This window comes from Schistocerca serialis, chromosome 4 (assembly GCF_023864345.2).
Source record: "Schistocerca serialis cubense isolate TAMUIC-IGC-003099 chromosome 4, iqSchSeri2.2, whole genome shotgun sequence".
Taxonomy (NCBI): Eukaryota; Metazoa; Arthropoda; class Insecta; order Orthoptera; family Acrididae; genus Schistocerca; species Schistocerca serialis.
Window position 1 is genome coordinate 233,216,637 of NC_064641.1, and position 28,000 is coordinate 233,244,636.

At 41.9% G+C, this 28,000-nt stretch overlaps 1 protein-coding gene across 1 annotated transcript; it reads left to right on the forward strand.

The window, feature by feature from the left end:
- Nucleotides 1-3,315: 3,315 nt before the first annotated feature.
- On the forward strand, nucleotides 3,316-26,747 carry LOC126473718 (UDP-glycosyltransferase UGT5-like). The gene is made up of 7 exons (XM_050100964.1): nucleotides 3,316-3,414; nucleotides 3,750-3,954; nucleotides 16,581-16,762; nucleotides 16,851-17,310; nucleotides 24,968-25,190; nucleotides 25,273-25,492; nucleotides 25,996-26,747. Exons 2-7 carry the CDS (start codon nucleotides 3,772-3,774, stop codon nucleotides 26,270-26,272), a joined length of 1,545 nt encoding a protein of 514 aa, XP_049956921.1. The 5' UTR covers nucleotides 3,316-3,414; nucleotides 3,750-3,771; the 3' UTR covers nucleotides 26,273-26,747.
- Nucleotides 26,748-28,000: the final 1,253 nt, after the last annotated feature.

Below are 28,000 nucleotides of genomic sequence, written 5' to 3' on the forward strand. Positions count from 1 at the left end.
CACTCTATACCGACGGCTAGCGATCCTTACGTCGAAAATCAGAGTCATCTTAAACATGGAGATTTGGATAACTCAGGGGCGGCAGAGTACAGCATATTAAATATGCACAAGTTTTTGTTTGAATAAACGAGAACACTTGTTCACGCATCAAACTGTTGGGACTCTTTGATCAGAGAAGCACTTGAAATTAGACTTTGAGAAAAAACCTTCGTTAGAGACACTGGCTATGCTTTTAACAATTCGTGTAAGCGTGCGTTTGACAAGCAGAAACCAGAGAGGAACACTTACAGCATTTCACCGCCGCATGCGATGGACGACGCTTCCAGCAAAGCTAAGTAGAGAGCACAAGCAGAATCTGTGGACGTACCTCTGCACGCACCATCATGACGTAATCCAGCCAATCGGATCCCGCACTGCGGATACAAAAGAGGGAACCTCGCCAGTTCACTACAGTGAATTTTAGTTCCTGACGAAGATGGTAGACAACATCATCGAGAGCTATCAATTTTATCCAGATCTGATACGGAAAGTGAACCGAGAAATTTTCATGCAAACGATGACAATTTCATAAAAGTTGGATGATTTATTCAAGAGAAAGAGCTTCACAAATTAAACAAGCTAATAATTCGCTGGTCCACTCTGGTCCTTATGCAAGCAATTATTGTGCGTGGCGTTCATTGATAGTTTCTGGGTGTCCTCATGAGGTATATTGTGTCAAATTCTGACCAGTCGTCACATCAGATCGCCAAAATCCTAAGATAACTGGAGAGCTCTGCCCATAATGATCCAAACATTCTCAGTTGGTGACAGATGCGGCGATGTTGCTGGCAGGGTTTGGCAAGCACAGAGTCAAGCAGTGGAAACTCTTACTGTGTACCAGGGGGCTGATACGTAATCTGATATATAAGCGTAGGATAGCGTGACATGAAGGGGAATAAAACGGGATGTGAAATATCGTCGACGTACTTCTGTGCTGCAAGGCTGTCGTGGATTACAGCCAAACTGGTCCTGCTGTGAAATGAAATGGTACCCCAGACTATCATTCCTGGTTGTCAGGCCGTATAGCAGACGACAGCCAGGTTTGAATCCCATTGCTGTCTGCGGCGTCTTCAGACTGGAATCTAATTGACTAGAACAGATTTGTCGGCAGTGATCAGTCCCACTTCGAAATGAGCCGTGGTGACCAGCGAAGACGTCCCCGCAGATTGTCGCCCGCCATACGTCGCGACAGCCAGGAATGATGATCTGGGGGGTTGGGTCTTTTCATTTCATGGGAGAACTCATTTGGTTGTCGTCCGCTGCACTCTTACAGCACAGCGGTACGTCGACGATATTCTACTCCCAGTTTTGTAGCCCTTCTGGGTAACCTACCCTCGGCTTACATTTCATCAAGATAATGCGCACCCATATACGGTGAGAGTTTCAACTGCCTGTAACCATGGTTGCCAAATTATACCTTGGCCAGCAAGGTCGCCGGATCTCTCCCCAACTGAGAACGTTTGGAGCATTATGGGCAGGGGTCCTCCAACCAGCTCGGATTCTGACGATCTAAGGCGCCAGTTACTCAGTATTCCGGACTCTAAATCTTGACGATACTTAGGATTATTCGTGTGAGTCTCTGTGATTGTTTTTCTGCTACAACGCGAACTTCAACTTTGTCTGGGTACTGATGCTTGCAGAAAAAAAACACCAAGTTGTCCCTTTTAATAATGCTATTTTTTCACATAAACAGCGCCGTTGCCGGTTTCGAATCGACAAGTTCATGATCAGATGGCTTTTCACGTTAAGTTACGTATTTGTTGTTATCTGCATTAGTTTTCACTTTTTATTCCCCTTGTGACGGTGGTGTCGTCGAAAGTCCCGCATCATTACCATGCAATGCTGACTACTTCCGTTCATGCATATAATTTTCATTACTGCATGAACGCAAGCAGTAGACATTACAACGTAATGTCGCAGGACTTCAGACAGTAGCATCACCCCAAGGAACTTTAACGAGAATGGGGGATAAAATTTGAAAACTAATATAAACAAAAACAATTATGTATCTTAATGTGAACAGACATCCGATGATGCATATAATTTTCATTACTGCATGAACGCAAGCAGTAGACATTACAACGTAATGTCGCAGGACTTCAGACAGTAGCATCACCCCAAGGAACTTTAACGAGAATGGGGGATAAAATTTGAAAACTAATATAAACAAAAACAATTATGTATCTTAATGTGAACAGACATCCGATGATGAACTTGCCGGTTTCGACAACGATAACGGTACTATTTATGTGAATTAACAGTATTATTAAAAGTGACTGCTAGCTTTCTTCTCTGCGAGATTCGATGTGAACTTACTAGATGTTTCTCGCGATAGTCATTGACAATAATGAACTATAATTTTCGTTGAGTCTGTAACTGAGATTTTTCACTTACGAACTTTAAGTTCTTGTTGCTGAATTTGAGATGTATCGTGCTATTAAATGAACTTTATTCGCCGATGCCACTGTGTTTTAACTCTCTGCTCGCGCTACATGTTTTACGCTGCATAATTAATTATACTTCAACTGTCTTAATTTCGTAAGATTGCATAACTTGCGAAACCACCTTTCCGATATGTGGAAACTTGCGTTAAATAGCATTCCTTAATTTGTACTTTAAACAACAAATTATCCTTCAGGACTTTTCCCAGTGTTCCATTACTTGTTATATTTCAGCTATTATTTCAGAACATATACAGATATACTTATTCGCTTACATTGTCTGTTTTCTGGTCAAAAGTATGATGGATATTTCTGTATTGCAAAACACAGTGAAGGTGTACGACCAGCGCCATCTAACTTACAGCAAGCCAAGCAAACGTTGCCTTGTCCACATAAGCATCGGTCATTTTCAATCTTCGTGCTCTTGTACCACGAAAATGTCAATAGAGTCCTATTTCATGCTCTGCAAAGAAAGTTTTAGCTGAGTCAACATGACATAGATATCGACATCATTCCACTTTGCGCAGCTCATATCGCCCTGAGAGAGCCATGCACCCAATGTTGGCAGACACTTATGAAACTTAACGAGATAAGTGAAACAAGAAGATAATCTATAAAGTCATGTTTTACGGAGTTTTGAGACAATCTTCAGACCCAAACTCTACTTAGTGTCACAAGGGAGATAAAACTCAAGCACACGAGTCGCCAAGTCATGATTACTAATCCCTCAGTTGGAGGAGTACTAGCTAGCATTACTCAGCGAATTCCCCGTCCGTGACTGGACCTATTACCGAGGCTACGCGCTAGCACATAAACGGCAGAACAGATGCGGCTGTATCCAGACGCCTTCCGATTCTTCTCCCGGCGGAGTCGAGGTCCTAGGTGACAGCATACGCCTCTCGTGGCGCTGCCGTTCTTTAGCACATCTGAACAGGTGACGTCTCTACTCAAAACGTTTGTGAGCTAGAAATTTGCCTATCTTCATTTGATCGTTTAACAATGCTCCACGTAAAATTTAAAAAGAAATCTTAGATTGTTGCGCGTCGTAGTCCACTTGACATAGAATCATCCAATATTCCTTTTTACATACCTTGGTGGTCTGGGACTAATACAGAGAGTAGCCATAATAAATATTCGATTCTTTCCCACGCGGCTGTTGAGAGAAAACTTCCAGAAACACGGCAGTGTCAGGGATTGTGCTTTAGTTATTCTTTTTCTCTGTAGCAGATCGGTACAGTGCTTTTATGTAGTCCTTGCCTCTGTCTGCAGGTGCACGATTGGTTATTTCGCTATGAGGAGCTCTGTGACGCTATACCTGGTGCTGATGCTGGCAGCTCGAGCTACAAATTCTGCCAGGATTCTGGGCATCATCCCGACACCGTCCATCAGCCACCAGCTGCCTTTCCGACTGATAGCCCTCGAGCTCGTCAGAAGAGGCCACCAGGTCACACTCATCACAGCGGACCCCATAAGAGTAAGTAAACCTTTGGCTGTACAGAGAATATCACTGTCATAATAGGTAGAGAAGGAATCTTTGACAAGGAATGTAGTTTTTGTACAGCTTGGACGGCACTTTTCCTCACTGAAGGTTATTGTTCGGAGCAGGATGAATTCCACGAACAATCTGCAGAGTTATGTTGGCGAGAGATACCAGAAAGATCACTGTGCAGACATTTAAAACTCTGTAGACGTCACAAATGTAATTTAAATTTATCGTCTGTTATAGCATACCCCGAAAAGGTTCATTTGATGAGTAATGGTCCTTGGTCGGCAATTACCTGATTTCTTTACAGCCTTAACTGCCGTTAAATTACGTAAAAATAGCGAAATCGTGGATTTATGCTCAAGGATCCAATGCATTTTTTCGATTTATCACTCTTTCCTTTTATCACATGACGTCATTAGACGGCAATATAACAGTGGCATGTATTGATCACGTTCCTCTCCTGGACTTCGGAACCTGGAGTCGTTTGCTATCGAGCTGCCGGCGATCCAATGTTCCCTCCCACTTTTAGGAGCACTAGAAGATCGACCCCGGTTTGATGATGCGATGCACTTTTGGGAAGCTGGGGCAGACGATAGCCTGTTACTGAGATACTGTAGCTGCTGTTATCAACTGAGATGTTATTATGCGACTCTGGATGGATGCCGTAATTTTATTGAGGGACAAATCCATCGTAAAGCCTTAGTCGCAGAACTGCCGGTGACCACTCGTTAAACTTGCAGAGGAAGGTGCTCTATAAACTCGCAGCACATGTGTCAGCTTAAGATTGCTCTATGAATTAAGCTACCGTCTTGTTACACAGCTTCGAAGTCTGCACATACTGAAACGAATGTCATAAAAAATATTCTTTCGGTTAAAAACTGAAGCAGTCTTTTGCTACAAGCGTGACCTTTACCGTCATTAAGCACGAGAGAAGACGTGCAGCTGTGTCTTAACCCCATGTAACGATACAGAAATGTTTACGGAAATTTGTTTGCTTTTCAAACTGATTTTCAGCGTCAGACACCTAATAAAGCATGTAGATATGTTTAATGTATGTAGGTTTATCACTCAGACATCATATATTGTTACAATATTTCAAATTCCGTGCCAAAGATACTAGATGGTGCTTTTGAAATCTGTATGATGCTACTTATTTTGAGTTCAACCATTCTGTAGCAAATATGACATAATTTTTGTTACTGGAATTTCAATGCGGCTTAGTTGTTAATGAATAGTAAATCATAGATTAATTAAATTCCTTCAGATAATCTGTACACGTGTCTCTCAAGTTCAAAATTGAAGGATTTTTAGTTGCCATTGTGAACGGCAGTCATTGCAGTATCGCAGTGCCAGTCATTTGCATTATTGTTGTGCAAGATACTTTTAATACACTACTATATTAATTTCATTTCATACTGTTCGCTACATTATACAAAGGCATTTCCATTGGTTTTAATACATGTCTATCAAGCAGTTACATTCACGCTTAGCCGGCCGCGGTGGTCTAGTGGTTCTAGGCGCGCAGTCCGGAACCGCGGGACTGCTACGGTCGCAGGTTCGAATCCTGCCTCGGGCATGGATGTGTGTGATGTCCTTAGGTTAGTTAGGTTTAAGTAGTTCTAAGTTCTAGGGGACTGATGACCACAGAAGTTAAGTCCCATAGTGCTCAGAGCCATTTGAGCCATTTGAGCCACATTCACGCTTATTTTTAGCTTTTACTTCCTTATTTATTGATTTATTTCCACTACCAAATCTAGGGCTCCTACATCTAACTGGGTACAGTACATTTTCCAATTTACACTCATTACGATAAGCACGGACACATGAGGAACGTGATAAAAAAGCGAGTAATGAAACTATAGGAGAAGAAACTGGCGTGACTGTGTGAAGAATGAAAAGAAGAAGAAGCGTAACTGGAAGAAGATAGGAGTTGCCTCCCACGTGACAGTGTTGTGGAGACATTTTTCAGTACACTCGTTCACACACGACACGTGTCTCTCTATAAACTGTCTGATTTTGAGCTACTGCTGTGGCCAGCAATGTCCTCAAGTCTGACCCTGACAAAACGTGCTTGACAAGATCAGACATCAAATCCATCCTGGTGTCAGTATCCAGGCCAGCTTGGCTCAGGGGAGAATATAACTGCTTTACGACATTATACCTAACAGGATCATACATCCGGGCCAGAGGGGCTGCGACATATCACTGATAAATGGGATTGTTGTATGACTTACCGAAATACGTATCCTCATAAAGAATTAGGATATCTGTCTGTTAATTATTGTTGAGTGTGCTCCCTGCCGCCGTTAGATAAGCAGCTGCAGCAGCAAGTCGTATACTCCTAGCTCACTCATTTGTTACATAGTTTAATTCTTAATTTCTTTGCGTGTTTTTGGTACTTGCATCGTTTAATTCATAAATTTCGGGCGTATTATAGTATTTGAGAGTTGTAGCATCGCGTTTTAGTACCTGAATAGTGTAAATTCGCGTAGTCGTTTGTCTTCTGTTTTTGTTTCGAACGGCCAGTGTCGGTTGGTCACAGTCAGTGTGCTCCCTGCCACCGTTGTATAAGCAGCTGCAGCAGTAAGTCGTATACTCCTAGCTCACTCATTTGTTACATAGTTTAATTCTTAATTTCTTTGCGTATTTTTGGTACTTGCATTGTTTAATTCATAAATTTCGGGCGTATTATAGTATTTGAGAGTGTAGCATCGCGTTTTAGTACCTGAATAGTGTAAATTCGCGTAGTCTCCTTCCGCCGCCGAGCAGTGTCAGCAGTGCGCAAGTAGCAGCATTACTGCATTTACTAGGCAATCTTGTATTTTAATAACCGTTTAAATTTTGTCGATTTGTTTGCGCTCTCTGTAGATTAGTTCAGACGTTCTTTTCAAAACAGTTTTTAGCATGGATAGGGACTGCAACTGCTGTGTTCGGATGCAGGCTGAGTTGGCATCCCTTCGCTCCCAGCTTCAGGCAGTGTTGGCTTCGGTCAGCTTGAGGCTGTTGCCAATGGGCATCACTGTGGGGGTCCGGATGGGGGTTTGTCGGGGACGGCCAACTCGTCCCACGCATCCCATGATCGGACTACGACTGTGGTTGCCCGGGATACTGCCCGCATTGAGGCTGATCCGTCACCTGTGGTAGAGTGGGAGGTCGTCTCAAGGTGTGGCAGGGGGCGAAAGACATTCCGGAGGGCTGAACGGAAAGCCTCTCCAGTTTGTCTGACGAACCGGTTTCAGGCTCTGTCTCAGGCTGATTCTGATCTTCGGCCTGGCATGGCTGCTTGTCCTGTTCCAGAGGTTGCCCCTCAGTCTGCAAGATCCGGGCAGTCGCAGAGGGTGGGCTTACTGGTAGTTGGGAGCTCCAACGTCAGGCGCGTAATGGGGCCCCTTAGGGAAATGGCAGCAAGAGAGGGGAAGAAAACCAATGTGCACTCCGTGTGCATACCGGGGGGAGTCATTCCAGATGTGGAAAGGGTCCTTCCGGATGCCATGAAGGGTACAGGGTGCACCCATCTGCAGGTGGTCGCTCATGTCGGCACCAATGATGTGTGTCGCTATAGATCGGAGGAAATCCTCTCTGGCTTCCGGCGGCTATCTGATTTGGTGAAGACTGCCAGTCTCGCTAGCGGGATGGAAGCAGAGCTCACCATCTGCAGCATCGTCGACAGGACTGACTGCGGACCTTTGGTACAGAGCCGAGTGGAGGGTCTGAATCAGAGGCTGAGACGGTTCTGCGACCGTGTGGGCTGCAGATTCCTCGACTTGCGCCATAGGGTGGTGGGGTTTCGGGTTCCGCTGGATAGGTCAGGAGTCCACTACATGCAACAAGCGGCTACACGGGTAGCAGGGGTTGTGTGGCGTGGGCTGGGCGGTTTTTTAGGTTAGATGGCCTCGGGCAAGTACAGAAAGGGCAACAGCCTCAACGGGTGCGGGCAAAGTCAGGACATGTGGGGACCAAGCAGCAATCGGTATTGTAATTGTCAACTGTCGAAGCTGCGTTGGTAAAGTACCAGAACTTCAAGCGCTGATAGAAAGCACCGAAGCTGAAATCGTTATAGGTACAGAAAGCTGGCTGAAGCCAGAGATAAAGTCTGCCGAAATTTTTACAAAGGTGCAGACGGTGTTTGGAAAGGATAGATTGCATGCAACCGGTGGTGGAGTGTTCGTCGCTGTTAGTAGTAGTTTATTCTGTAGTGAAGTAGAAGTGGATAGTTCCTGTGAATTATTATGGGTGGAGGTTACACTCAACAACCGAACTAGGTTAATAATTGGCTCCTTTTACCGACCTCCCGTCTCAGCAGCATTAGTGGCAGAACAACTGAGAGAAAATTTGGAATACATTTCACATAAATATTCTCAGCATGTTATAGTCTTAGGTGGAGATTTCAATTTACCAGATATAGACTGGGACACTCAGATGTTTAGGACGGGTGGTAGGGACAGAGCATCGAGTGACGTTATACTGAGTGCACTATCCGAAAATTACCTCGAGCAATTAAACAGAGAACCGACTCGTGGAGATAACATCTTGGACCTACTGATAACAAACAGACCCGAACTTTTCGACTCTGTATGTACAGAACAGGGAATCAGGGATCATAAGGCCGTTGCAGCGTCCCTGAATATGGAAGTTAATAAGAACATAAAAAAAGGGAGGAAGGTTTATCTGTTTAGCAAGAGTAATAGAAGGCAGATTTCAGACTACCTAACAGATCAAAACGAAAATTTCTGTTCCGACACTGACAATGTTGAGTGTTTATGGAAAAAGTTCAAGGCAATCGTAAAATGCGTTTTAGACAGGTACGTGCCGAGTAAAACTGTGAGGGACGGGAAAAACCCACCGTGGTACAACAACAAAGTTAGGAAACTACTGCGAAAGCAAAGAGAGCTCAACTCCAAGTTTAAACGCAGCCAAAAACTCTCAGACAAACAGAAGCTAAACGATGTCAAAGTTAGCGTAAGGAGGGCTATACGTGAAGCGTTCAGTGAATTCGAAAGTAAAATTCTATGTACCGACTTGACAGAAAATCCTAGGAAGTTCTGGTCTTACGTTAAATCAGTAAGTGGCTCGAAACAGCATATCCAGACACTACGGGATGATGATGGCATCGAAACAGAGGATGACACTCGTAAAGCTGAAGTACTAAACACCTTTTTCCAAAGCTGTTTCACAGAGGAAGACCGCACTGCAGTTCCTTCTCTAAATCCTCGCACAAACGAAAAAATGGCTGACATCGAAATAAGTGTCCAAGGAATAGAAAAGCAACTGGAATCACTCAATAGAGGAAAGTCCACTGGACCTGACGGGATACCAATTCGATTCTACACAGAGTACGCGAAAGAACTTGCCCCCCTTCTAACAGCCGTGTACCGCAAGTCTCTAGAGGAACGGAGGGTTCCAAATGATTGGAAAAGAGCACAGATAGTCCCAGTCTTCAAGAAGGGTCGTCGAGCAGATGCGCAAAACTATAGACCTATATCTCTGACGTCGATCTGTTGTAGAATTTTAGAACATGTTTTTTGCTCGAGTATCATGTCGTTTTTGGAAACCCAGAATCTACTACGTAGAAATCAACATGGATTCCGGAAACAGCGATCGTGTGAGACCCAACTCGCCTTATTTGTTCATGAGACCCAGAAAATATTAGATACAGGCTCCCAGGTAGATGCTATTTTTCTTGACTTCCGGAAGGCGTTCGATACAGCTCCGCACTGTCGCCTGATAAACAAAGTAAGAGCCTACGGAATATCAGACCAGCTGTGTGGCTGGATTGAAGAATTTTTAGCAAACAGTACACAGCCTGTTGTTATCAATGGAGAGACGTCTACAGACGTTAAAGTAACCTCTGGCGTGCCACAGGGGAGTGTTATGGGACCATTGCTTTTCACAATATATATATATGACCTAGTAGATAGTGTCGGAAGTTCCATGCGGCTTTTCGCGGATGATGCTGTAGTATACAGAGAAGTTGCAGCATTAGAAAATTGTAGCGAAATGCAGGAAGATCTGCAGCGGATAGGCACTTGGTGCAGGGAGTGGCAACTGACCCTTAACATAGACAAATGTAATGTATTGCGAATACATAGAAAGAAGGATCCTTTACTGTATGATTATATGATAGCGGAACAAACACTGGTAGCAGTTACTTCTGTAAAATATCTGGGAGTATGCGTGCGGAACGATTTGATGTGGAATGATCATATAAAATTAATTGTTGGTAAGGCGGGTACCAGGTTGAGATTCATTGGGAGAGTGCTTAGAAAATGTAGTCCATCAACAAAGGAGGTGGCTTACAAAACACTCGTTCGACCTATACTTGAGTATTGCTCATCAGTGTGGGATCCGTACTAGATCGGTTTGACGGAGGAGATAGAGAAGATCCAAAGAAGAGCGGCGCGTTTCGTCACAGGGTTATTTGGTAACCGTGATAGCGTTCCCGGAGATGTTTAGCAAACTCAAGTGGCAGACTCTGCAAGAGAGACGCTCTGCATTGCGGTGTAGCTTGCTCGCCAGGTTTCGAGAGGGTGCGTTTCTGGATGAGGTATCGAATATATTTCTTCCCCCTACTTATACCTCCCGAGGAGATCACGAATGTAAAATTAGAGAGATTAGAGCGCGCACGGAGGCTTTCAGACAGTCGTACTTCCCGCGAACCATACGCGACTGGAACAGGAAAGGGAGGTAATGACAGTGGCACGTAAAGTGCCCTCCGCCACACACCGTTGGGTGGCTTGCGGAGTATAAATGTAGATGTAGATGTAGATGTAGAACGATGCACATACCCAAAGTAAAACAGGAACTGATAAGCCAAAACATTACTACCACCTGCTTAATAGCTTGTTTGTCCGTCTTTGGAACGAAATACATCACTGATTCTGCGTATCGGGGATCGGATTGTTTGTTAGTAGGTTTGCGGAGATGTGTGGCATTAGATGTCTGTTCACAGGTCATGTAATGCGCGTAAATAACGGGCTGCCGATTTGCGTACGCGATGATGGCACCCGATAGCGACCCAGATGGGTTCGATAGGATTTACTTGAGAACGAATTTCGCTGCCGAGACATCAACGTGAGTTCACTATAACGTTCCTCAAACTACTGTAACACGGTTCCTTGATATCCCGGATACTGGCATCGGGATAGATTTGGGGTCTGAGCTGGTCCCACATGTTTTATCAGGGTCAGTTTTGGGAGTATTGCTGGCCACGTTAGTATCTCAAACTCACACAGACAGTTCGTAGAGACGCGCGTCGGGTGTGGACGAGACATGGACAATTCTACTGTTTAAAGATGACATCGCTGTCGGGGAAAACACCATGCACGAATGGATGCAGGTGGTTCAAGCCAGCAGCGTGTCTTCGATTAGTACCACAGGTCCCATGGAAGAACATGAGAATGTTTCCCGTAGCATAATACTGCTCCCACCAGCCTGCGTCAGTGACTTTCTGCACGTTACGAGCCGCCATTCACCTCGATGACGGCGTTTGTGCAGACGACCATGAACCTAATGTAGCAAAAATGTGATTCATCCAAAGAGCCGACAAGTTTCCATTGATCGGCGGTTAAATTTCGATGGTTCCGTTCCCAATGAAATCGTAATTGACGGTGTCGTTGGGTTAACATGTGAACACGTAGGGGTGGTCTGCAGTGGAGCTCCTACCAACCGATCCCTTCTTCTGGTCAAGTTGTGCCACAAACTTCTCTTCTCCCCAATCCTATTCAATACTTCCTCATTAGTTACGTGATCTACCCATCTAATCTTCAGCATTCTTCTGTAGCACCACATTTCGAAAGCTTCTATTCTCTTCTTGTCCAAACTATTTACCGTCCATGTTTCACTTCCATACATGGCTACACTCCATACAAATACTTTCAGAAATGACTTCCTGACACAAATCTGTACTCGATGTTAACAAATTTCTCTTCTTCAGAAACGCTTTCCTTGCCATTGCCAGTCTACATTTTATATCCTCTCTACTTCGACGATCATCAGTTATTATGCTCCCCAAATAGCAAAACTCCTTTACTACTTTAAGTGTCTCATTTCCTAATCTAATACCCTCAACATCACCCGACTTAATTCGACTACATTCCATTATCCTCGTTTTGCTTTTGTTGATGTTCGTCTCATATCCTCCCTTCAAGACACCATCCATTCCCTTCAACTGCTCTTCCAAGTCCTTTGCTGTCTCTGACAGAATTACAATGTCATCGGCAAACCTCAAAGTTTTTACTTCTTCTCCATGGATTTTAATACCTACTCCTAATTTTTCTTTTGTTTCCTTTACTGCTTCCTCAATATACAGATTGAATAACATCTGGGAGAGGCTACAACCCTGTATTACTCCCTTCCCAACCAATGCTTCCCTTTCATGTCCCTCGACTCTTATAACTGCCATCTGGTTTATGTACAAATTGTAAATAGCCTTTCGCTCCCTGTATTTTACCCTGCCACCTTTAGAATATGAAAGAGAGTATTCCAGTCAATGTTGTCAAAAGCTTTCTCTGAGTCTACAAATGCTAGAAACGTAGGTTTGCCTTTCCTTAATCTTTCTTCTAAGATAAGTCGTAGGGTCAGTATTGCAACACGTGTTCCAGTATTTCTACGGAATCCAAACTGATCTTCCCCGAGGTCGGCTTCTACTAGTTTTTCCATTCGTCTGTAAAGAATTCGTGTTAGTATTTTGCAGCTGTGGCTTATTAAACTGATTGTTCGGTAATTTTCACATCTGTCAACACCTGCTTTCTTTGGGATTGGAATTATTATATTCTTCTTGAAGTCTGAGGGTATTTCGCCTGTTTCATACATCTTGCTCACCAGATGGTAGAGTTTTGTCAGGAATGGCTCTCCCAAGGCCGTCAGTAGTTCCAATGGAATGTTGTCTACTCCGGGAGCCTTCTTTCGACTCAGGTCTTTCAGTGCTCTGTCAAACTCTTCACGCAGTATCGTATCTCCCACTTCATCTTCATCTACATCCTCTTCCATTTCCACAATATTGTCCTCAAGTACATCGCCCTTGTATAGACCCTCTATATACTCCTTCCACCTTTCTGCTTTCCCTTCTTTGCTTAGAACTGGGTTTCCATCTGAGCTCTTGATGTTCATACAAGTGGTTCTCTTATCTCCAAAGGTCTCTTTAATTTTCCTGTAGGCAGTATCTATCTTACCCCTAGTGAGATAAGCCTCTACATCCTTACATTTGTCCTCTAGCCATCCCTGCTTAGCCATTTTGCACTTCCTGTCGATCTCATTTTTGAGACGTTTGTATTCCTTTTTGCCTGCTTCATTTACTGCATTTTTATATTTTCTCCTTTCATCTATTAAATTCAATATTTCTTCTGTTACCCAAGGATTTCTACTAGCCCTCGTCTTTTTACCTACTTGATCCTCTGCTGCCTTCAATACCTCATCCCTCAAAGCTACCCATTCTTCTTCTACTGTATTTCTTTCCCTCATTCCTGTCAATTGCTCCCTTATGCTCTCCCTGAAACTCTGTACAACCTCTGGTTCTTTCAGTTCATCCAGGTCCCATCTCCTTAAATTCCCATCTTTTTGCAGTTTCTTCAGTTTTATTCTACAGGTCATAACCAATAGATTGTGGTCAGAGTCCATATCTGCCCCTGGAAATGTCTTACAATTTAAAATCTGGTTCCTAAATCTCTGTCTTACCATTATATAATCTATCTGATACCTTTTAGTATCTCCAGGGTTCTTCCATGTATACAACCTTCTATCATGATTCTTAAACCAAGTGTTAGCTATGATTAAGTTGTGCTCTGTGCAGAATTCTACCAGGCGGCTTCCTCTTTCATTTCTTAGCCCCATGCATGGGGTAACACTGACCAACCCCTTTTTGCGATGTGTTCAGAATCCTCAGACTTGTGTGGGGCCGAGCGTTATCTTGTTGCAGGTAACATCTCCTGGGTTGCTGTGGTGCCGAATTCGCCGGAAGCGCGTCTTTTGTTAATGTGTTGACATATGCTTCTGAATTAGTGGCACCGTCTGTTGGCATCACATCAATGATAATCACATCTTCACAGTTCCAAAATATGGTGATCATGACCTTATTGGCGGTAGCAGTTGCTGCAACATGTCAGGTGTGACAGCCGTGGTGGTCTCCCCGACCGCTGAAAATCGTGGAGCTGCGTCGAACCGCCACCTAATAACCTCACCCTCCGCCCCCAGCGACAAACTGTACTTCTGTTGACAGCAGATGCTCCATAGACTTTGCACAATCATTTGTGAATATTCCCCAAATTTCTTTCTCTGCAGTGAGAAATTCAATGTCGGCACATTTCTTGTGGCCTACATCGGCTACAGTTGCCATTTTGAAACTGTCCTGCAGCCACACTATCAGTCGGATGTGACGGAAACTTGGCGAGCTCACTCAGAAGACTTCAAATAATACATAAATAACGTTTCGCATTCTTAGCTTTGTTTTTGGCTGAGAAAAAAGTGCAGTACATTACTTTCTGGGCAACCCTCGTAAATATTTGTGAGGATACATATTTGCCGGCCGGAGTGGCCGTGCGGTTCTAGGCGCTACAGTCTCGAGCCGAGCGACCGCTACGGTCGCAGGTTCGAATCCTGTCTCGGGCATGGATGTGTGTGATGTCCTTAGGTTAGTTAGGTTTACGTATTTCTAAGTTCTAGTTGACTGATGACCTCAGAAGTCGCATAGTGCTCAGGGCCATTTGAACCATTTTTTTGATACATATTTCTGTAACGGTCCAAAATAACAAAAGTGCACAGTGCGACATTTGTTTATAAGATTTCGTTTCAAAATGATTGTAAGGTTAAAAATCATCTGGAGGAAAGGTATCTTACTATAATTTCCCTATTCCCAATTATCGCCGCACTTGCTTGAACATGAGACATATGGCCGATGTTCTGCTCCTATTGCCTGCTCTTATTAATTCTAATTAGTATGAATAGATTGTTTAGGATCTTAAATAAGTTTAAAATAAACGGAAGTTCAGTATGTATGCTTCAACACATACAACACTTAGAAAACATTACTACATTTCTGTATATTACTTTGTTGCTTTAGGTGTGCTTCATGGCCTACATTAAATATATTAAATAATTAATTATTATATTATTAACAGGTTTCTAGAATATATTATCTGGTTATCGCTTTTTGTTAGTAAGAAACTGTTTAGTTCATTCCTAGTGTAGTTACAAAGAAGTAGGAAGAATAATTACGGTTAAACCCCGTCGCAGACGGTGTCGTTATAGACAGGACAGAAACTCAGATTTGGGAACGAAAGAAAAGGAAATTAGCTGTGTTATTTTCAATGGGACCATCAGAGGATTTGCTTTCAGTGATTTATGGAACCCACGGAAAGCTTAGATCAGGATGGCTAGAGCGACATTTGAACTTCTGTCCACCAGAATACGAGTTCAGTATCATACCATTGTCTCAGCCACCTGTTCGGGTCATGTGGTTGCAGTACGTAATCAGCGTACCTCAGGGGATGAAAGATATACAGCTGATCATCAACGAATATCTGAGCACTTCAGTATGATGCATTGTCAATCATAAAACTGTCCACGATATTCCTCTAACGGAAATGGCAACGACTTTCTTTCGAAATGACCGTGCGATGAAAATTAATGCTGCAAGCAGAAGCCTAATTCATCTGTGAAGGACATATTCGCCGCTTAGGGTGTCTCGATGCCACTGGCACTACGCTAGACAGCACCATTACTTAACTTCCGTGAACTGCACAAGCACTGCTGTGTGTATGGCATCCAGCGCTAAACTTTCAAGTAGTTGTAAGTTCTGCAGACAGTTGATTAACGGTCTCAAAAGCGGAGGAGATATGTGGCACTGTTGGCTGAAGGGAGGGTGCCGTGAGGATGTAAATATCAGTACCAGCGCATATCCATCTTCCCTTGAATAGTAACAAGGAAACAGCTAAGCTTAGTATCCCCATCCCGCAATTACTATAAACAACGCTACATGCTGTCACTCCATGAAACAACGCAGAGAAGTTTTGAGGAGCTACAGTCTGATGATCAGGGAGATTTACGCCACCGCCTCTGTTCCTCTTGCTTGGGACATACAGGTACCGAAATTTCATATACCACCAAGACTCGAAATATCTAACTCCAGAGTACCACCAAACAAGCTTGCATCGGGAAGCGCAGCTAAAGGGGCAGGTTCCGTCACTTTGTAGCTCATTCCATGCTTCTTAGACAGTTCTCTGGGTTCGAACTGTTTCTAGGCACCCGCTAGGCACCTGAGGAGTCCACGTTACAAAATAGAGTCTAAATGACGACCGTGACGCCTTACAGTGTAAATCTCACCAAGAGACTACTCTCTGCTCGCAACGAAAATGAAAATACGACTCAGGAACTGCCAGTCTGCTGCTCTACTTACCGTTGTCTTTAAATCAGTAACCTGCTCGAAGTAGGGTACAGGTCATTTTACGGAGATATAACTCATAAAAAAGCACTTTCAAAATGCTATGATTACGGGTGATAACTTTCCCTTGTTCTTGCTTTTCCTTGCCTTAGCTCAACTTTTAGGCATTAGAATGTAATTCATTATTGTTATTGTTACATATGTAAGGACATTTCTCACTAAAAAAAATTTCTTCCATTAGAAAAATATCCAGAATTACACCGAAATTGATCTGTCGGCAACGTACGAATACTGGAAGACATCATTTGACTTTGTATCAATGGCAGACAAAAGCCCAATGGAAGCGATGAGTGCCTGGACTCCTGCAGGAAAGGCGATTTGCGAGATCCAGTTAGAGTCCCAACAGATTAAGGATTTCCTTCGGTAATTATGATGTTTGAATTGAATGATATATTTTGCGTTCTCAAAATTTCAGTGCTGAGATAATACGACCTCTTAACTTTGTTCGCAGGTCCCAACAATCTTTCGACGTAATAATCATAGAAAAGTTAATGTATTATTGCTATTATGGCTTGATTCATCTCCTGGGATACCCACCAACAATTGCCTTCGTGTCTCTGGGCGCTCCCGCTGCAGTACTGGATTCTTTTGGGAATCCCAACAACCCGGCATACTCTCCCGATGTCATGCTTGGGTATACAGACCACATGTCCTTCTGGCAAAGGCTGTATAATGCCTACCTTATAGCACGATGTACTTACATAATGAACTACGAAGTGATACCATCGCAAAATGAGCTCGTTAGGAAGTATTTTGGTCCCGGTATCCCCCATATATACGAAATCGACAGAAACTTCAGCCTCCTTCTTGCAAACAACCACTTCAGCGTCAACTATCCGCGACCGCTGCTGCCTAATATCATCGAGTTGACGGGACTGCATCTGGAGAAAGAGCGGAAGCCACTTCCTAGGGTAAGTAGAAAAATCTACTTTCGCTAATCCATGACAAATAATTTCGCCTTGAACTTACTAGTGTGCCTTTATAGGGTGCAAAGAATTCTCCGATAATTATTTGATTACTTTTTGATAATTGAGCTTTTATTGATTGACACACGTAATTCATTACACAGCACACAGACCCTTGGTCCACTGAATCTGTTGAGTAAATTGTATGCTGTTCGTTAAAATATTGTCACGCACTTCACTGAACGCTCAGTGTGTGACAACAGGTTGCGTGTATGAAGCATGCATAAAGATGTTTTCTGTCAGAAGGAGATGACGAGCAGAATTGTGTCAGTTGTCGATAATGCCATACTTGTAGGAACTCACAAGATTGCGAATAGTGTCAGACTGATTTAAGGACAGTTAGTCAAGCACACGTCCACAGTTAAAGACGTTATTGTGAGGAAAGTGATGAAGTAACTTCATTATGAATTTGCAAGACCTGATAGGAAACATATTCTACAATGAAATCGTCATTCTGTGAGAATCTAGACTTTATAGGTGAAATTCAATGAAAAAGATCTCTTCTCGTTGTCAGCCGCCTAACAGTCTTATTTTAAAGGAAATTTTTTACACGTTCCCTACATCTCCCAACTGTAAATTCGTTCAGAAAGATTTTGTGTCTCTGCGACAGTATAACCTAGAAAAACATCAAAAACTACGGTTAGATATGTAGGTCACCTTTCATGCACCTGCATGAAGTGTCAGGCGGACCAATCACATGTCTCCTGTGGTAGCTGCCCTGGTGCCTGGTGGGAGACATGATAGGGGAAAAGGGCAGGGGGGGGGGACAGATAACGAGATTAGCACATCATTTCCTGCAGCCTGTGTTTTCTAAAGTGACCGATGTCCATCTACAAAGTTGGTCCACAAAACATTAGGCAGTGGCCCTCTGCCCACCGCTCACACAGAGCCTTTCAGCACATGGGTGGACATTAGGCTGGGCAAGGAAATAAAGCTGGACAATTGTTTGCCACGAGCCCATGGTCTCCGCTCCAAGCATTCTCTGTTAGCCCCATCTCAACTTCAATGCACCGTGTCTACTTACACAAGCAAACTCATCACCCTGTTAAAGAAGGGAAATGATGCTACATGGACAAGTGTGCTACCACTCACTGTTGACCAAGATCTTGAACAAACTCATTGTAACACACACGGTTATCATCCTCCAATTATACATCCGATCTCAAATTACAGAAAAAGACTTGAAAAATTACCTGCCATTGTTCATCGTACACTATCGTTAAATTTCGTATAACTAATAAACTTGTACCATACTGAAAACTCCATTGCTGAAGTCTGCAACGACTGTCTTTAATATTGTTTCAGTTACTCTTAATTCCAAAGGGAACTATTTTTCTCTGTTTTTATGGCCACCATTTAGCAACAACAACATATTAAAAGCAATGTAACTGAATTTGAATTTGGGTAATATTCCTATTTAGGTAACATATACAGTGCTGTCCATCTGTCAAATATATGAAAATAAATGTCTGTAAACTGCAGTTGCACTTCATTCGTTCAATCAACCACCGCAAAATGGCGACACATGTATACCGACAACAAACAAAGGTCCTAATGCAGTAGGTACAACACACACGATGTCTGTTGTATTGTGCAGTTCATAGATAGGTCAACGTATCTTTTTTCCATGAAAAACGAGTTATCATTATCGAACAGTGTTTTGCTGATCATCTACAGGCAACGTGTTGTAGACGTGATTCGTGGGAAATATCCAGATGCCTCAGTCATGAACGGTTCCACAGTAACGAAATTAATCGCCGTTTCCAGGAATATGGAACAGTTGCAGGCAAGCAGATAACGGGTAGACCGGTTATTTTCAAACTGGCTATGGCTAGTGAAAGGATGTTTCGTTCTTCTTCGAAAAGCTTGAGGAGACTGTCTGTCCGGTTCAGCGTTCATCTGTTGGAGATGAAGATGCGAGAGCTTAAGTTTTTATTTGTAGTGCGCAGAAATTGAAGGCCACGGATTGAGATGTCTCCTGTACTGTGGGTTCCATTGTTTCAGACATTTGTTTATACCTACGCAACAGCAGAGCTGGACTACACTTCCTTAACTGATGAGACACGATTTCTTCTTACAAAGAAATGTCACTAACTAGACCACTTATTTAACGAAGAAGAAAGCACACTAGCAAGAGACTATCCTCAAGAACCTGTCTGGCACGAAAATTTCGGCCATAATTCTGATAGTACCAACCTATGACCTTCTGAAAATATAGTCTGGGAACTACGCGTGCACCATTAGTTTGTCATGCATTCCACCATAGTGGAGGCCCGCTTAATGTCTGAGTGTGAAGTACTGTATAGGTCAGGGAGGAAAAGTTTCTTTTCTTTTTTCTAGGCCATCAGTCTTCTGACTGGATTGATGCGAATTACTCTCCTGTGTCATCCACTTCGTCTTAATAACAACTCCAACCTACGTCCTTAACTATTTGATGGAAGTTAATCCCTGATATCTTAACAGATGTGCTATCATGCTATCTCTTCTTCTTATCAGAGTTTTCAATATATTCCGTTCCTCACCGGTTCTCTGGAAAAGCTCTTCATTCCTCACATTATTAGTCCATCTAATTTTTAACATTCTTCTGTAGCACCACATCTCAAATGCTTCAATTATCTTCTGTTGCGATTTCTCCACAGCCTACGTCTCACTACTATACAATGCTGTGCTCAAAACGCATATTCTCAGAAATTTTTTCCTCAACTTAAGGCCTATGTTTGATACCAGTAGACTTCTCTTGGCGCAGAGTGTCATTTTTGCCAGTGCTGGTTCGCTTTTTATGTCCTCCTTGCTCCGTCCGTCATCGGTTATTTTGCTCCCTAGGTAACAGAATTCCTTAATATCATCTAATTCGTGATAAAATTTTCTGTTAATTTTCTTGCTGTCCTCATTTCTGCAACTTCTCATTACTTTTGTCTTTCTTCGATTTACCTTCTGTCCATATCCTGAACCCAGTAGCCTGTTCCTTCTATTCAACAGGATCTTTCATTCTTCTTCAGTTTCACTTGGGATAGCAATGTCACCAGCGAATCTTACCATTGATATACTTGCACACTGAATTTTAATCACACTCTTGAATCGTTATTTTATTTCCGCCACTGCTTGTTCGCTGCATAGATTGAATGTCAGGGGTGAAAGACTACGTCCTTGTCTAACACTCTTTGTCGTCCGTTCTTGGTATTCCACTCTTTTTGTTATCTCTTGGTTCTTGAATATGTTGTCCGTATTTTCCTATAGCTTATCCCTATTTTTCTCGTGATTTCTAATAACTTGCGCCATTTTACATTGTGGAACGCTTTCTCTATGTCGACAGATCATACGAACATGCCTTGATTTTTCTTCAGTCTTGCTTCTTTTATCAACTGCTATGTCAGAACTGCCTCTCTGGTGCCCTTACCTTCCCCAAGGCCAAACTGATCGTCATCCACAGATTCTCAATTTTCTTTTCCAGTTTTCTGTATGTTATTGTCAGCAACTGGGACGCATAAGCTGTTATGCTGATTGTGCAATAATTCTTGATATCTCCGCAAGTGTCCGGATGATGTTTTCGCGGAAGTTTGATGGCATACCACCAGTCTGATACATACTACACACCAACGTGTGTAATCGTTATGTTGCGGCTTCCCTTCTGCCTTATTTGATTTTAAGTCTTCCAAATTCTTCTAAATCCTGATTTTAATACTGGATCATTTAACTCATCAATATCGAAGGCTGTTTCCTGTTCTATCAGCTCATCAGGTAAGTTCTCGCTCTCACTGAGGCCCTCAATTTACTCCTTCCACCTATTCGCTTTCTCTGCTGCATTCAACAGTGTAATTCCCGTACCATTCTTAGTGTCACCGCCGTTACTTTTAGTTTCACAGGAGATTGTTTTAACTTTTCTGCATACCGAGTCAGTCCTTCCCGTAGAGGCCAGTGAGATATTATTTTGAAGTTGGTTACATGCTTTTATTAGCTGTGTCAATGTGCAGTTTCTGACCTTTACATGGTGACAGAGATTTCTCCGTTATATCGCAATTCAGAAATACAGTGTAAATGAATGAAATGAATGGATATGTGATTAAAGAAGTAACATAGCACTATTTAATTATTAACATCGCTGTTGTGCGTTATTTTCTTTGAATTTTAAATCTGACGCTGTTAAACTAAACTACATTTGCCGAAGATGCACTATTCTTCAACGTGATTGGCATGATTAAATGGTAATGAAGAAGTCACAAACTTCGTTTCGTAATGTTTCTTCAGTTTCTTAGGTTTACTCGTTTTGATTTGAGGTACATATATAGATTGTTAAAATGATATTGAACGTACATGTGCATGAGGTTGACATATTTCATTCTGTTATGACTTCCCATTTTTTTTTGTGCATAAGATAACATGTGTTCTCGAATAAGATTTTTCAAATCACGGTTATCAGATATATCCATCTTGCCCCTCGTCTTCCCTAGCCTTTGAAATCTCGTGAATAGGAGGGCACTGGTTGTCACTCCACTGTACAGTATTTCGCACTCGGGCATTAGGAGGTTAAAATAGGCCGAAGCGAGTGACAAGCAAACAATGCACGCGAAAGTTTAAAAGTTGTACTTTCAGAAGGCCATAACTGAGTACTGTAAAAAATTATGGCACAAATTTTCCAACACGGTCAATTTCTGGGGCTGATAATCATGCAAGTGTGCTTTTTTTCGCTTTATATTATGAGATCGTGCTGGTTACGTTTCTTTGTTAGTAGATACATGAGTAGACAAAATACTTGAATTTGATCAACCGAAAAAACACTATTATTTCGTGAAAACACCTTGTGCTGTTAGAAAATCGGTGTGTAGTGCGCTGCATCACATCGTCAAACAGTGGGCCCTACTTTCTTTGAAACTACAATGAACAGTGTTGTGTATGAGGACATAATTACACCGTTTATTTTGCTCATTCTGGAAAATGAAAATTGCTATTGGCTGCAGTGTGGAAGCGCCACATGTCATATTTCTACCTGACGTTTGTGAATTTTCAGTCTCCTTGTATATTTTTATAGATAAAATATAACTATTAAGGCTGATGACCATTTATTTAAATGTTAGTAGTTGCTGCAAATGTAATGGAAAAATTATATACTCAAAATTACATCGTTTACATATCTAGTTAACAATGCTAAATGTTAAGACAAGCTTATCGAATCACGAATATTTAACTGTGTGTACTTTAGAAAACCAAAGCAAATTTGGAATATAATTACTTATCTGCAAACATGAAAGGTATAGAAATGAGTTAAAAAAATCACATGAAAAACCGCAGGTCACAATATTCAATAAAAGCGATGATCTTTATGATATGGTACCTTACATGTAACCTACGACAAACAAACTACAAAGAATAAAAGAAACAAATATTTAAAAATTCGATGTCTGAAGTTTTTAATTCCATCAGTAACATTGAATTGCTTGAGGGGTACTGGTATTGGTACAAAAGAGTAAAAGCAATCAACAACATGGGAAAGAGGGGTACTGGTATTGCTAGAAAGTAGTAAGAGCAAACAACAATATAGTAAAAACTATCAAGCGACTTATATACAAATAAAATTAGTTTCAGTGTCTTCTATAACACATAGAAAGTGACGAAGATAAGTTTTTGTATGAGACTTAGCATAGCAAATAGTAATCAACTGGAGACACTGTAACTTATTTAAGGAACATCAACAGAGATAACGATGTGTGGCTAAACCATCGATGAAACGAGTAATATTTAAAGGAATTAGCGGAGCGGTACTCACCAGAGAAAGTCCTGGTGACAATACTAATGCAGTATGGTGGGCATTCTACCTGTTGCAGAGAACTGCAACTTTAATCATTTACACATCTACCGTTAGTGTGAACCTATAGGAAGTTACATTTACATCCAACCCACTTCTGCTGGATGCTTCAATTTTTTTATGTCAGGCATTGTATAAAGTTATGTTTTACAAATTTTCTGAAGTCGGAAGTATACAGGTTTGTAATCCGTTCAGAAAACGTTGCTGAATGCTGCACTTCAAATAAAGAAGTGAAGCAACGATCTGCTGTCGAAGAAGCAAAGTTTCTGAGGTGGACATCTTGATTAACAGTACACGATCACGTTACAAATGAGGATTTCGTAATTTATATGGTCAGTGCCAAATGTGGACAAGAGGAGAGAAAGCCTTCTAAAATGGCACGGAGTTATTCTTGGAGGACATACAACAGCGGCAAAGATTGTATTTAGTTTGAGAGTAAATTTAAACAGGCAGTAACATGATCTAGGGAGCGATGGCTTGAAACTCTGCTTGAAGATTACAATCCTGCACACTGATCAGTCAGAAGATTGGACAAAATGGTGACAGAGAACCGAAACAGTGGACACCGCCGGCATGTGGGACAAATGCTAAGGAAGAAGAAGAAGTCATGTCCATTGGCATGCACTCGATCCAGCCAACTACACTGAACAAAAATACAGGAAAATACGTTTAGTGTGGCTTTGAAGCCAAGCATAAATAATATTGTTAACTTGGACAAAGTCACAGACTCCCAGGTTTGTTACGAGTGTTGTTCAAAATTCACGAGGAAATGTGAAATTATATCAAAGGGATTTTATAAATCTTTTGGCTATCTATATTTATGAGTAGAGTGAAATCATTTTGTTGGAAGGATGTAGGTACCAATTTATTTTAACGGTTGCATTGCGTCTGATGGCTGATTCTGGGATTGAAGTTCCGATAACCCGATGTCTTTTGCTGACTTTTATTCATGAATGGCGTACACACAATACCTAGGAGCTGTCATGTTGTCACGTTCTTTGGTCATTCCAGACAAATGTGTAATAATAATAATAACACATGTATCTCATTTGAACTGGCTTTAGGCAGCTCTACAGCCAGCTTGAGTAAGGTAGTGGGTGGTCTGGCAGAACGTCTTGGCATCTTTTTAAGCTTCTCAGCAGTTGTTAGTTACATTTTGGAAATAAGCTCGTAAGCACACATGAAATTTGGGTTAAACGTAATCTCTTCTTTTCCAACCTCAGACATGTACTGGTGAGACAAGTAGTGAAACTTTAATTTATGGCTTAATATTTAGTGATTTAAAATGAGTTAGCTATAGAAAATCATGTGGTGAAAAACTAAGGTATGATTGATAGCTGGTAACACTAAAAGCTTTACGTGTAAATGTATAAATGTTCTCAGTTATCACTAAGAAAATGTATGTAAGCACACCACATCAGTTCATATCCTCAACTTATGACTAGTTCTTATTCATAACTTTCAAACTACACAGACACTTTTCCAGCATATTGGGGACTAACATTTCTGGGAAAAGGATGTAGCAATAACCTTGAAATACCCATAGGCTCAATGATGTAAGTGATATTACCAGCTTTTAACCTTTAGAATAAGGTACATTGTGATGAAAATAATTTGACATCCTGTTTACACTTGTTACAAGTGTTCGGTACAGTGTTTATTGTGCTTAAGATCGAAAGAAATTTACGATCCAGCTCAATAAAATGAGTATCTTGGATAGTTTTCCGTTTTTGTAGCACATTCTCTAAGTTATCAATTTGTCTATATAATGTAGTTACTCCCAAGGGGCTATTTATTTTGCAGGATATCAAAAATTTCCTTGATGGTGCAACAGATGGTGTGATTTACTTCAGCCTCGGCAGCAATGTGAAAAGTATTGCACTGCCAGAGCATAAGAGGCGAGCGTTCCTCGAAGCTTTCGCGCAGTTACCACAGCGGGTGCTCTGGAAGTGGGAGGTGGACAGCCTGCCTGGACAGCCGGAGAACGTCATGATAGCCAAGTGGCTGCCCCAGCAGGACGTCTTGGGTAAGCTTCTGTACACTGTAGCATTCCTGTGCGAAGAGCTCTGTACAGACCACGTTTATTACCTGTCTTTCCGCTTTTTCAGCACATCCAAACATTCGTCTGTTCATCACTCAGGGAGGACTCCAGAGCATGAATGAAGCAAGTTACTTCGCAGTGCCTCTAATTGGCATTCCTTTCATGGGAGATCAAGAGCACAATGTGGCTAAAATGGTGCAGGCAGGAATTGGGTACCGTCTGTCATTCAAAGATGTCACTACCGATACCGTTCTGAAAGCGGTTCACACAGTTCTTGGAAATGATAGGTAAGTTAACATATTTTAATTTTGATGAGAAATATTAAAATTTCATTTGTGTTATCAAGGTAACAAACTGATATTTTCCCCCAGTATTTCTCGAGCTGAGCTGTAGCTTGCTTCCAGAGATTTCTACTTTGTCAAAAAGTTCAGCCTTATATTGATTCGTTTTCTTTAGCAGAGTAATGACAAATTCTGAATGTACTTGTATGTGACGTTTCGTTGCTATAGACATACAAAGGACAATTTCTACGTAAGAAATATAATTCTATATACAGATTGATCTCTCGCGGTTGTAGTTTGCTTCCTCTTTCTGAACCTTATCTGACTCCATTATATTATGTTTAGTGTCACTTTTACAAAGATTTTCGTAATACATACTAATATTTTTTCTTTTAAACTTAATTCCTGTTTGATTAACTGAGTTTCATTATTTTTTCTCGCACTCAACTTCTGCAGTAACTTCTAATTATTACTTGCACCCTACGATTATTTCCCTATTTTTCGCACAGCTACCGAGAGAACATGAAGCGACTCTCAGCAGTATTCCGTGAGCACCAGGAGAGGTCTCTGGATAATGCCGCGTGGTGGATCGAGTACGTGATACGCCACAAGGGTGCTCCACACATGCGTAGTGCAGCCCTCGACCTGACCTGGTGGCAGCTGCTGCTGCTCGACGTCATCGGATTCGTTGTTGCAGTGGCGTCCGTGGTGGTCTATTTGCTGTACAAGACGGCCTGCTATTGCAAGAGATTCGTGGCTCTTAAAGTAAAGGAGAAGACTTCGTGAAACTAATTTTGGAGGAGTCTCATATATTCATACCATAGATTTTGTCTACAGCCAATGTGGAGAGATAGGCTTCAACGAAACTTCTGTGGCACAGTGCATATGATGTTTTATTGTCCGCCCCCGGTAGCTGAGTGGTCAGCGCGACGTACTGTCAATCCTAAGGGCCCGGGTTCGATTCCCGGCTGGGTCGTAGATTTTCTCCGGTCAGGGACTGGGTGTTGTGTTGTCCTAATTATCATCATTTCATCCCCATCGACGCCGAAGTGGCGTCAAATCGAAAGACTTGCACCAGGCGAGCGGTCTACCCGACGGGAGGCCCTCGTCAAACGCCATTATTATATTATGTTTTATTTTCACGTAATACTCCGATAAAAAGTATTCATTCCTGCTGTGCAGGTGACTAGTATGTGACTCTTTGTATTTATTGAAATACTGAATGTATTATTTATAAAATAAAAATCTTTTGTTGCGTATATTTGTTTGAGTGGATTTTGCCGTCTTACACATTACTGAGAATAGAAACACACAGTATTTAAGTCACTGGTGCCTAAACTGTTCCTCTGTATTAATTGCTCACTGTTTTGACAGAAACATATTTGCATACATCTTAATTCTTTTGCCAGTGCACTACTAAGTCAGACAGTTATTACAAATTATTAATTTCCTTATGGTTATTAGAAAGGACGGTAGCAGTAATACTGATAGCATTAAAACAGAAACTTTCTGCTTCCACGACAATCACCAGCGACCAGTAGGCGATAGAAAAGAATCACTAATCGGAAACAAATGTGAACACAGATTTTAAAACGTTGAAAAAAAAAACGGACTGTGATGATCGTACCTCACTACCGCTTTATAAGGCAGAGGTCCTGTGTGTGTGGGAGAGCTGCGTTTGCTTGAAAGTGTGTGTGTGTGTGTGTCTTCACCTTAAAAAGGCAAATTTGAACATACACCTACAGCCACACTCACGCTATACAACAATAATAATAAATTACAATAATAATTCATTATGTAGGTGATGAAATATGTATTAGCTACCCAACAGTGTCTGTTTAAGTCAAACCTGAATCTTGAAACATTAGACTTATGACATAATTTCCCTCATGTAGAGCTCCAGTGTAAAAGTGTTATCGACCTTCTCAGACGCCGAGAACGACCTATCAAAAACAGGGATGTTTAAATCAGATATCAGATCATTGTATCAGGCTAGGCGAACACTTGCTTTCGTTTAAATAGAGGTGTCAGCGAACCTGTCCACACCGTGGTGTCTCAAGTACAGTATGGACGACGGTTTTGGCTGCCTCTGCATTTCTCATAAACGGATTGGAGCGGTGGAACTCAGATGTGGCATGTTATCACTTCGTGTTGTAGAGTTTGCGGGACCAAGTTCTGAGTGCAGTCATAAAGTACCGTCTGCGTTCGTTACTGTAACTGTGCTTGCTGTGCAGCAATGAAGCATAGGCGTTGCTCTGCTTTTGCAATACTCCCATTCTTCGCATCCTCTGAGTTGCCGTTGTGGCACACGGTCTGACGAAAATGTGAGTCTTTTCCCGTCTGTGTCGAGCAATAGCTTCAAAATGTAGGAGTGATCCGGAAAAATGTTTGCTATGCAACAATGTTATCATCATAGCATTACTGCGTTGAACGGCCACACGTGAAAAATCAAGCCTGTAATCAATATGCCTCAGCTGTATGCATCGAAATGAAACACAGCTGTTAAAATAAGGT

Coding starts and splice junctions, on each gene's coding strand:
- LOC126473718 (XM_050100964.1), top strand. CDS start 3,772: ATGAGGAGCTCTGTGACGCTATACCTGGTGCTGATGCTGGCAGCTCGA. Junction 3,955..16,580: donor TCACAGCGGACCCCATAAGA/GTAAGTAAACCT, acceptor TTCTTCCATTAG/AAAAATATCCAGAATTACAC. Junction 17,311..24,967: donor AGCGGAAGCCACTTCCTAGG/GTAAGTAGAAAA, acceptor TTTATTTTGCAG/GATATCAAAAATTTCCTTGA.